The sequence below is a fragment of the Megalops cyprinoides genome, chromosome 5, assembly GCF_013368585.1.
Source record: "Megalops cyprinoides isolate fMegCyp1 chromosome 5, fMegCyp1.pri, whole genome shotgun sequence".
NCBI lineage: Eukaryota > Metazoa > Chordata > Actinopteri > Elopiformes > Megalopidae > Megalops > Megalops cyprinoides.
Window position 1 is genome coordinate 34,997,804 of NC_050587.1, and position 11,339 is coordinate 35,009,142.

General features: G+C 43.8%; 1 protein-coding gene across 1 annotated transcript; it reads left to right on the plus strand.

The window, feature by feature from the left end:
* The first annotated feature begins 1,551 nt into the window (after positions 1 to 1,551).
* On the plus strand, positions 1,552 to 11,016 carry zmynd19 (zinc finger, MYND-type containing 19). Its single transcript, XM_036528192.1, has 6 exons — positions 1,552 to 1,753; positions 4,216 to 4,275; positions 6,086 to 6,192; positions 6,524 to 6,664; positions 8,471 to 8,651; positions 9,973 to 11,016. Exons 1-6 carry the CDS (start codon positions 1,703 to 1,705, stop codon positions 10,114 to 10,116), a joined length of 684 nt encoding a protein of 227 aa, XP_036384085.1. The 5' UTR covers positions 1,552 to 1,702; the 3' UTR covers positions 10,117 to 11,016.
* The last annotated feature ends 323 nt before the right edge of the window (positions 11,017 to 11,339 follow it).

The window sequence follows — 11,339 nt, forward strand, 5'->3', positions numbered from 1 at the left end:
GGAATGGAATTGAAAACAACTTTACTGAAGTGTATGACCTCCTCTGAGGTTACTGCCAATTCTGGTTCCATACTGTACTCTGTGCTTGTCATCATTGTTGTACATTTTCTACTTATTTATTATCTTTCTGTAATATATTGTTGTTTCTATTTTGATATTGTAGGCATACTCTATTTTGATATTGGAGACAAGTACATTTGAAACCAGTTTCTTGTAATTTGTTTGAATGCCATAATCACAGGCTGTTCTTATAAGGTACTTGTCATTATCTCGCCCTCTGAAGACATCCCTGTCTCTGAAGAAATTTTTCCAAGAAGAACACTCAAAATTCATAAAGAAATTGACCTTCAAAATGCTTAACATTTCTCTGTGAAAGCCCTCCCAAAATGATTTCATACTTTAAGACATAACCAGAAATGTGGCTATAATTTCTCTATAGCATTTTGGAGACATTGAAAGGTCAGACCTGACCAGCTGAATTGCAGTTATGAGGCAACACAGTAAGCATAGCCTATTCTCTCTGTAACTGTAAGTGTGTAGTTTTATTTATTTTAAATAAAACTTATATTTTAAATTAAATTTTAAATAATGTTGTAATGCACTGTGTTCAGTCCTAAAGTAGAGCCTATATGAAGCAGATCCATTACATTGCATTACACTATTGTCTTTCCAGAGCAACTTATAGGTAACAGTTTTAAATATTTATACAGCTGCATATTTACTGAGGCAATTTTTGGGGGAAGTACCTTGCCCAAGGGTACAGCAGCAGTGCCCTGACAGGGAATCAAACCAGCAACCTTTCGGTTAGAAGTCCTCCCTATTTCCACTACACCCCGCTGTCAGATCCAATACAGGTCACAGCACCGTTTTTGCTTAAGGAGCCACGAAGGAAAATTACACATTTTTCTTGGACTTGAAGCTACTTATTTTTGTCATATTTCAATTCTCCAGACTTCCATGACGACTGTATTATTTTTTTCTAATTTTATTTAATCATAATCGGGATTTCATTTGAAAGTTCTTTGTGTGCTTACAGTAGCGTTTGCGATTTGCGGAAAATTCATGTGCATTGATTTTCAGTGCACACAATATTTTTATGTTTCAAGTAAACCTGGCCACTCTTCAGAAAGTTTTTCAGTTGTTCATAGCCTAATGATGATCAACAAACATACGCAGTACGGGTTCAACTGCTTATTATTTCGCGCGAAAATGACAATTTCTCACAGGAAGCAGGCGTAGACAACGTGATGTCGTCAGGCGGAAAAGAGGAGGGTCGAGAGCAAAATGGGTGGGCCTCATGAGGAAAACCCCATCGCTGATTGGAGAGACTGATCGAACATTATTGCGTCATTGGAGGTTACGTCACCGCCCTGGAATTAAAGAGGAAAGGCAGCGTGAGTATTCTATGCTCTTTGGGAAGAAGTCAAAACACGATGTTTCTGATTGGATCGTCAACCTCCCTAGCATTAACCTGATTGGATATATCATTTGGACTCGGCCCTCCCTCTAGTGACCTGGCTTTCCGATTCCAGCCAGCGGTGTGTCACGGAGGCTGTGGCGGGGGAGCGAGCGCCTGGGTCCGACTAACCCTCCGTGGCTAGATCAGGAGTAGAGTGGGGTTGGGGGTAGTCCTGACGAGACTCAAGTTTTTCGATTGCCTGGCCAGCTTTCTCTTTGTTGCTGCTATCCAGCCGCTCTCCCCATGTCGGATTTCAAGCTAGGGATAGTTCGACTGGGCCGTGTGGCCGGGAAGGTGAGTTGGATCCTGTGGCTGCCATGTGCGGCAAGAAGGGGTGGGGATCAAAAGACAAGACAACGGAACAAAATGCTAAAATGGCTTTATTAACGATTAGCCTTCAGAGCCATAAAATGTTCCCTACAGATAATTCTTGGGCATCTGAAGGAGGGCAAGGAGACATTAAGAGGTCCGAACTGCCGACCGTCTGCGCACCGTTCGTTAAGCGCGTCTTGATCTGTGCTTTTGCGGTGTGAGCCGAGCTAGCTGGCTAGCTAATTAGTATTGCTAACCCGGGTAAACCGTTGCGTTGGGGGAACGCTACAACAGTTGGATAGACAGCGCGAACGATTGTAAAAACATACAGTATGTAATGCTGAAAACATTGTCTTTATTTTTTTACAATCAAAAGAGAGCCGGTACTGAGACGTGGAGCCTTATTCTCCAAACCAGGAACCGCTTGCAAAGTGACTCAAGCCGGCATGTCACGGCTGCCCGAGACATTATGACAGACTCCGAATATCAACACGGATAACGCTAGCTCGCGTTAAAGAAGTCATAGAGTAGACATACATCCTTTACACCACGGATAATTGGCCGTGTTATATTTTAGTAGCTAAGTCGGTTTTCTTGCCAAACAGTAGTTGCATGGTAACTTACTAGATTGTAACAAACAGGTTTTTTCTCGGCGGCAGCTTGCTAGGTAGCTAGTTTGCGTTAGGATGCGACTAGTGGTTGGGCTGTCGGCAATGCCGCGTCGAAGGAAGATACACTAAAGGGCAGATGTCAGCGAAAAGGTCCGAAAGACGTGGATAACTAACCAACCAAGCAAGTAGCTTTTTCATTTCTTTTTGAATATCAGTCTGGGACGAGGTCGTTTTGTATGAACAGTCGGGACTGTTTGCGAGGCCCTGCACGTCTTACTAGCAGGCTAGCCCCTGTAGCTGACCGGTAGTAGCAGAGAGTAGCAGGTGTCAAAACCGTGGAGAATAGACATTATCGCTCCCGTTCCATTTGAATATCTACAGGTAAATACTGCATTATAACCTGTACCAGAGCTGACACATCACTACATTTTCGACCATGACCGCGATGACGGTAAACCTGTCATCTTCCTGACTAGCTGGTTAGCTAGCGATATAGCGCTGGGAAAAATTCGCGTCCGCTGATTGGACGGCTCAGATGGAATTTCTGCGTGAGGTGTATGTGCTCGTGACGAGGGTGGTGTGTGTGTGTGTGTGTGTGAGTGTGAGTGACTTGAAAACACGATGTTTTTTTTCTGTCGGTACAGCAGCTGCCCTGCCTTTAGTTTCTGTTTGAAGGTTTATAATAACGCATTATTATGGAGAATCGACACCCCTGGGGCTGTGGGGCTATACATTTATATATACCGTCCCCTGCCTTGATAAACAAACGCGATAAAAAAGACGTTGTCCACCACTAAAACGTTGGGTCGGGAATTAGTTTCATCATTCCAACATTTAAGTTCCTTTTTCTATGAAGCTTTAAGATTGACTCGTACAGGCGATATTGTTTGTGCTGTAGAACAATTGTTGCTTTAAACACAAGTTATCATCCAGTCATCCAGTTTTAAAAGGAATCGGGCAGGAAAAATCTTGCTATCGCTTGCTTTTGGGTCAGAACAACATAAATCAAGATCATTTATTGTGTGCGGGGTTCATGCATTTTGGTCTCAGATGTACGCTAGATTGATTGCAAATATTCTTCAGTCTTTCAAACGAACAGTTTTTGAGAGATGGGTGTCAAATAACTGGCTGTTTTTTGTTGTATTTTATGGTTCCAATATCTCTCGAAGTAATTTCCAGTAATTGTGCCACCTAACAGGGTCATAATGCCCTCATATATAACAAAATATCCTAAACTGCAAAATGGGACACCCTACTAAAATTAGAAAGGTATCATAATATTTTCGATCTGAGCAAATCTCACTTCTGGCCAGAGCAGTTCCACGTGTGGTCAATATCTAAACTTTAACATTTTAGGGGGCTAGCAAGTGGTCACTAACGCTCTTTACATTACAATTTGCTTAGCAGACGTACTTATCAAGAGTGCCTTACACAGCATACAGTGTGTACATGTTATCTGTTTGTACAGCAGTTATACACCTACTGAGGGTTAAGTACTTTGCCCAAAGGGACAGCAGAGCAGAGGTTCGCCCGGGAATCGAACCAGCAACCTTTGAGTTTGTATGCCCTGCTCTTTACCACCATACCAAAAATTCCATTGAGGATTGTTTCATTAACGTATGTCAGCGCAGGTATTGGAGCCTGAGTTCCGCTGTCAGAGCAATAGATTGTGAACTGAAACTCCCAGCAACAGCAAACCTAGAAATATTTCAGTGGTTGAAGCATCTTGTGTTTTGTGCTGCCTTGCAATGGAGGTTGGGATGTTTATGATAAGCGTCTTTTTTCCTGTTTGCATATTGCTTATTGACGATGATGCTTTCTTTGCCTTTCCAGACAAAGTACACGCTGATAGACGAGCAGGACATACCACTAGTGGAAAACTATGCCTTTGAGGTAAGAGGACGTGGGTGAGAGGAAAGGGTTCTTACAAGTAAGATGCAAGCTTGAATCTGGGGTTCATGCTGACATTTGTAGTGCAGCCCTCAAAATAAAGTAGCAGTACAACCCAGGATATACATGAGAGGCAGCAGCACGTGGTTTAAAAAAGGCATTTCACACAAGCTGAAGACATTGACAGTGGATGCTGTTTCTTTCAGCCTCTGAGTTATTGAATCTAATTATTGATTTACGCTTTACCTCTGATATCTTATGTTTCGGATAAAAATAGAAAATGTACTTTTATCTCAAGGAATATGTTGATTTAAGAGGTTTGTCCTTAATGCAAGGATTTGCACTGGGAGAAAAAACATGTGTGGACTGTCAGCGGGCAGAAAAATGTGCAGGCCCTCTCCAGAGGGGTATCCTCTGAGCCTGCATACTGTCAGAACTTTGACCGTATACACTGTTTATGCTAGAATCTATACAGTATCCACCCCCTTCCTTTGCGCAAAGACCATATGAGGATACTTCTATGTCGCGCTGGGTTAGGATCACTAGCGCGTTCAGCGTTTAGTTTGTGATGTTGCAGGAGCGTCTATTCATCGTTGTAGCTGCTAGCTCACTCTCATACCCTCTAGGATTGCATGGAGACAGCGATGCTCGGGAACGCCACAGGGTTGCTCTTGTCAGAACACTGAGGCGATAAAACAGGATACACTTTTTAAAGTTATTAATTACTCACTTTTAAATTTATTAATTACTGTTTTAGACCATAACGGCCAATAAATCAGATTAATTATAATTTGTTAGCCAGGTTTTTCAGCATTTATTTGTAACAGGAAAAACAGGCTGCTTGTCTTGAATAGGAATATTAACCCCTGAAGTCATGGTTACTTATAGTTGAGGGGATTAATGGTGACTGTTGTTGGTGAATAATTGTATATAAGTAGATTAAATTAAAGATGGTAATTTTTATAATAATGATGATTATAATTAGGATGGTTCTGAAACAATAAGACAGAAATGCCAGTTTAGCAGCTTTTTTGGGGTTTTTTTTTTCAGGGTGTCAGAATCTGCTCCATTTTGAGGGCTCAGAAATACCACTTCCCTGCATACAACTGTCTGACAGCACCATTTGTTGGCATAAGTTGGTTGAGTTGACTTATTTAAGAAGCCTGTCATTTTACTTTTCATGCAAACCAAAATAGCGACATTGAAAGTGTACCTTAAGCTTCTCAGGTTTTAACTCCTTCAAAACTGAAATAAAACAGATGTGTCAACAGATATTTCCCAAAGCAAAATTCTTCGGCCACATTTTATCAATATTATTAGAACATTTCCTCCAGTTTTATGATGGAAATGATGTGATATACACTGCTGTTGGTTGAGTCCATTGATTTTCTCATTGGGTGAGATTCAGCACTGCTCAAGAGGTAGACATTTGATTTATGATACAAATAACTGTTCATAAACATTTCCAAACTCAGAGCCATTAATCAGTGTAAACTTAGCAGCTGAACAAACAAAGCAAAGTTACATAAATGCGCATAATAAAGCTGCACGAAAAACGCACAGTACGTTCACAAAACAATAAAATGTCTGCTTAAATGACAGTAACGTAAAATAACAGATTATGTCCAAAAGCATGTCAATGTGTCAAGCAGTCCCATGATGACTCAACTCAATACAGTGTAAGAGCTACAGTAAAAATGTGAACGCAGTAATTCAAACGAGTGTTGGGATATACAGTATGTACTCTGGCATTTTAAGTCACCCTGTGTATCAGTGAGGTTCACACTCGTGCCCCACTCTCTTACCCCCCCAGGCACGCATGGAGGTAGATGCTGACGGGAATGGAGCCAAGATCTTTGCCTACGCCTTTGACATTGGCAAAGGCCGCTGGGCAGGTCGGCCTCTGCATGAGCTGCTCTGGTGAGTTTGTATGTGTGTGTGCGCGCGTGTGTGTGCGCTTGTGCCGGTGCACACGTGTGCATGTTCATGTGCACCTGTGCATGCGCGTGTGTGTGAGTCTGCAGTTCTCTGGCTGTATTTGTGTGTATGCTATGTGGGCATTTTTTGTAGTAAGTGCAGACTCTGTCCATGCTCTGTCTATATGTGTCCTTGTCATGTGTGCATGTTATTGAACGATGGCTGTTTTGTGTCACCGGTTTGCATGTGCATACATTGACTGAACAGTAATTTTGCATGACCATGACTATTTGTCTTCATTGATTTTGTATGTGTGTGTGTGTGTGTTCCCCAGGGAGAAACACCGAGGTGGCATCGCTCCCAGCTTTCAGGTGGTCCACATCAACTCTGTCACCGTCGACAACCGGTTGGACAACCTGCGTCTGGTGCCAGTGGGATGGAGCCCCAAACCAGAGGAGCTCTCCAGCAAACAGAGGTGCTGGAGCCGACCACATTCACTGCACTAGTACCGTACAGGGGTCTTATTTAAGTTCTCAGGAGCGTGGCACCGTGGGTCACCTGCAGGTCCACCTGTTGCTGAACAAATTTTTTAGGTCACCACATTTTTTAAGACCAGTTCCAGGAATAAAATCTTAATCAGAAGGTGAGCTGCAGGCTGGGGTGGGATTCCTTTGTACTGCTGTAAATTGAGGCCAAACCCCAGCTGTGAGCTAAATCAGTTAAAATTGCGACTGGGGGAAAAAAAAAAGGTCTAGATCAAAGCCGGGTGTGCGGTCCTTCGCTGCCGCTTTGCAGGCCTGTGTGACGTCCAGCCGCGGGGTTTTATTTGGGTCCGTTTGTGTGCAGTAAACTGCAGGTTTGACCAGTTCCAGAGCCGTCTGTGGTGCAGCTTTGTAGATGTTCATCGTGTAAAATAACAGTGCTGCATTGCTGTGGTCCGTTTTATTTCCAATAGCAGTAGCACCGTTAATTCCCTATGGTTTACGCCACATGCTCTTCACAGTGTGCTGTTCTCCTTTGCACTCCGTTATGCACACACTTGAGCATTGTTCTTTCATTTATGGATGCCCAAATCACTGATTTTTGCAAATAACTCGAACAAACATCTTCCTTTTATTTTCATTGCATCAAAATGTGATCCAACAGGCAACCCTAATTTTTACTTTAAAAGCAGCAAGGAGAATCTTAGGAAAGCACAGAACTGCACCGAGGTCAAAATCAGATTCTTCCAATTGAAATGCATTTTGAATTTGACTTGTGTGATTGTTAGCTGGTTGGATAATCTCAAGTGTGATATCTGTGATGGATTCACTGTAGAGAGACGATAAGGATTTCCACTTTCTCACTTGAATCCAGACATCCAGTTCATGTTTGTGTTGTAAAATCCAAGCGATGCGTTTCCGATGAGTAGAGCAACGTAATGGTGAAAGGACATGCAATAAGTAATGTGTGCGTTAATTATCAAAGCAGTGATGGGTGATTTAACCATGTTTAACAGCAACTCAACATTAACTTAATTATCGTTTTGATTTAAAAAATGCAGAGTGTAGGGTGCTTGAAGCCCCTATGAATTTTGAGTTTTTCTCCCTCTGTTGAAAGTAGTTTTAGTGCTGTAGTACTAGTACACCAGTATTGTATTGTAACCTTGCAATCCCGCATATTGCAGTATCCTCCAGGGGGCAGCTGAGGTGTATAGCAGCTTATTGCGATTAGAAAACATTGAGCCCCTGTGCAGAGACCGTGGCCTGCTCCTGTTTCTGCCTCCAGTTTTTAACTCAACGTTTATTTTGTAGAAAGCTTCACTACTTTGCTTTTAGTCAACTTGGCAAACGCCTGCATCCAGAGCGACTCGGAGTGCTTGTAATAAGGTCACAGGAGCAGCAGGATGTATGGAAGAGGACAGGCCACACGTGCACACGTGTCTGTCGGCACACAGGGCTGCACAAGCCACGTGACGGGGTGGCCCCCCCCCCCCGTCACTTAGGCTATATTCAGTTCTCCGTAGAGCGGCCCAGGAGTCTCAGTGCTGAGTGCCTAACTGATAGTGGGGCGGCAGTGAAGCATAGTGGTTAAGGAGCGGGACTCGTAACTGAAAGGTTGCGGGTTCCATTCCTCGCTGGGGCACTGCTGCTGTACCCTTGGGCAAGGAGCTTAACCTACAGTAAATATCAATCTGTATAAATGGCTAACATTGTTTAAAAAAAACTAACTAAGTGTCTGCGAAATGCCAATAATGTAATGTAACATAATGTAATGTGCCGCTGTGCGTCCTCCTCTCCAGAGAGCAGTCCCTGTACTGGCTGGCGATCCAGCAGGTTCCAGCAGACCCGGTGGAGGAGCAGTACCTTGAGCTGAGCCGCACGCGTTACTACAACGCCAACGGCGAGCTGGTGGAGGAGGAGGAGTGCTCCTGCACCTACTACGAGTGTCACTACCCGCCCTGCTCGCTCATCGAGAGGAGGGTGAGTAGTGTTCCCTCCCGGAGTTGGCGCTCGGACGAGGTAGAATCTCTAGCCTACCTTCCTCTCTATGTCTGTTACGACCCCGTCTAGGGTGAGGTGCAACATAAAATAAAACGTGTGGACACCCCTGCTTTCTTGTCTCCAGGCCAGAACACAGACACCGCAAATAAAGCCAGGGTTCCTTTATTAACGCAAAACTTCAGGGATGGGCAAGGCCAAAATAACAAACGTAACACAACTTGCTGACGCCCTAACTATCCAAAAACCGGAGAAAAAGAAAAAAAAAATCAACAACAGAAAACGGCACCCACCCCCTACTACCCGCTGGCTAAACCACAAAACGGTAGCACAAAGTATTTACAGTATTTTACACAAAATATACACTAAAATGCGCATCATCAAGTAGGCTCTATCAGAGGGGACCCTCCCTCCATCCCGAGGTTTGCTCCTTTTAAATCTTCCCGCTTGTTCCTCACCCAATCGCAGCGGGGCGCCAGTCTGCAGAAAAAAAAATCCTATTGATTGCTATTTCCACAAAAAAAGCACTCTACACTAGCTTACCACTTAACTTTGTTTCTTACTGACCTCTTGTAATGCTTTTTGATAATTACTCTTAGCATAGTGATGGGTAAGAGCGTCTGCTAAATAAAGTAATGTAATGAAGTAATGTAAGGAAGGCGGCTGCTTGCTCCTCACCTGGCCTTTGCACTGCTGGTTTCGTTTGCCCTCAGATTGTTTTCTCTCGTGTAACTAGAGTTTTAGTCTGAGGGAAGGAAAAAAAAAAAAACACATTTTGTTGTCAAGTCAAGGCAGATTCATGAACTGTGTAGTGGCATGCACTGCAATGTAGTGGTTGTTAAACAGTAGATGCCATTTCAAATTAAACACTCTGCTGTACTCTTGGGCAAGACGCTTACCCTGAATCACATCAGTAAATATTCAGCCCTGTGAATGTATGATATGAAAAATGTAACCTGCAAGTTGATTCGGTTTGAGACATCTGCTAAGCTAACGCGTGGTGTCATGCAGTGGACATCAGTGTGGTGTAGTGGTAAGGAGCAGGACTAGTAACCAGATGGTTGTTGGTTCGATTCCTCAGTGGGGCACTACTATTGTACCCTTGGGCAAGGTATTAAACTCGCAATTGCCTCAGTAAATGTCCGGCTGTATAAATGGAAAAATTTGTAGCCTATGTAAGTCGCTCTGGATAAGAGCATTTGGTAAATGACACTAATGTAATGTAACGTAATGGAAATGCTGCCTGTGACTATGCTTAGTTAGGCTGGTCTAAGCTCAGTCTCTCCCATCTCTCCCTCCACAGCTCAGGGAGTTCAACATCTGTGGCCGCTGCCAGGTCGCCCGCTACTGTGGTTCCCAGTGCCAGCAGAGGGACTGGCCAGCCCATAAGAAGCAGTGCCGGGAGCGCAAGAGGGTCCTGGCCTTGGAGTCGGAGCCGGAGCGATGATCCTCAGGCCCCGCGACCGGGTGGGGCGGGAGGGAGTCCATGGGAGGGAAAGAGACTTTGGGGATTGAAGTGCAAAAAAAAAGAGGAAAATCTGATTATGGAGACAAAGAACGTTGTAAAGCAGGTAGAATGGGAGGGGAGGAAAAAAAACAACACTTCCCAGAACTGATTTATCTCCCATGGCTGGCTTGACACGTCTCAGAGGATGATGGGAAATGTAGTTTTTTTTATTTTTGTTTTTTTTTGTTTTTGTAGAAGGAAAGCCCCTTGCCCTTCCTGCTGCTATGGGTTTGTAGATTTGGGGGAGGAAGAGGAAGGCACACAAGGACATAACTGTGCTTCTCTGGAACGGATTTGAATGCTGACTTTTGTCACCATCCCCTCTCCCCTGGCCAGTCCTCCCACCCACCCGTTGTAATCCGTGTGCTGGGACTAGATGCTCCCCTGCACGGCTGGCTAAATGGAATATGGACCTTTTCACTGTACTGCCCCCTGGTGGACACCCTGGGTACACACGCCCACTCATTCACCACCCTGATCTGAGACTAAAGCACAGCCGTAGATGGGAGTGTTTGAGGTTTTTTTTGTCGCACTGATTCATGCTGTGGGTTCTGTCCGTGCTCTTGTTGCTGCCTGAAGAACATGGATTGAGTGATGGACAACGGGGGGAAGGGTTGTGCCGGTTTTGTTTTGGGTCAGTGAGAGAGAGAGGGGGAGCCTGATCACAAGGTTAGGGGTTGTTTGTGCTTAGTGTGTGGACCATTTGTGGCTGTGCAAAGGCCTCATATCTCCATGGAAACCCAGTAACCCCCTCTGACCCGCCACATGTTCGCAAGTACACTCTTTCACCAGTTCACACTTCCACTCTTGTTTGAAGGGTGTCCTGGAAAAACTAGATAACCTGCAAATTTGTACTTGTAAAAAAAAAAAAAAAAAAAAGAAAAAAGGAAAATAAATTAAAAAATCAATTATAAAAAATTGTCAGGTTACTACATTGTAGTTTTGTCTTTAAAATGTCATTACTTGGAAAAAGTAATGAAAAGTAATAAAAGTCAGATGATGTCAAAATGTGGTTAACTTGAATAAACTATCTAGATTTTTTCCAGAAAGCCCTTCATTCCCCCCACACACACACACACACACGCTCACTCAAAGTGTCTGTTTTTGTCCTCTGGTCAGTGTTGGTACCCCTCTCAGCAAACAAACACGCACAGATATGCATG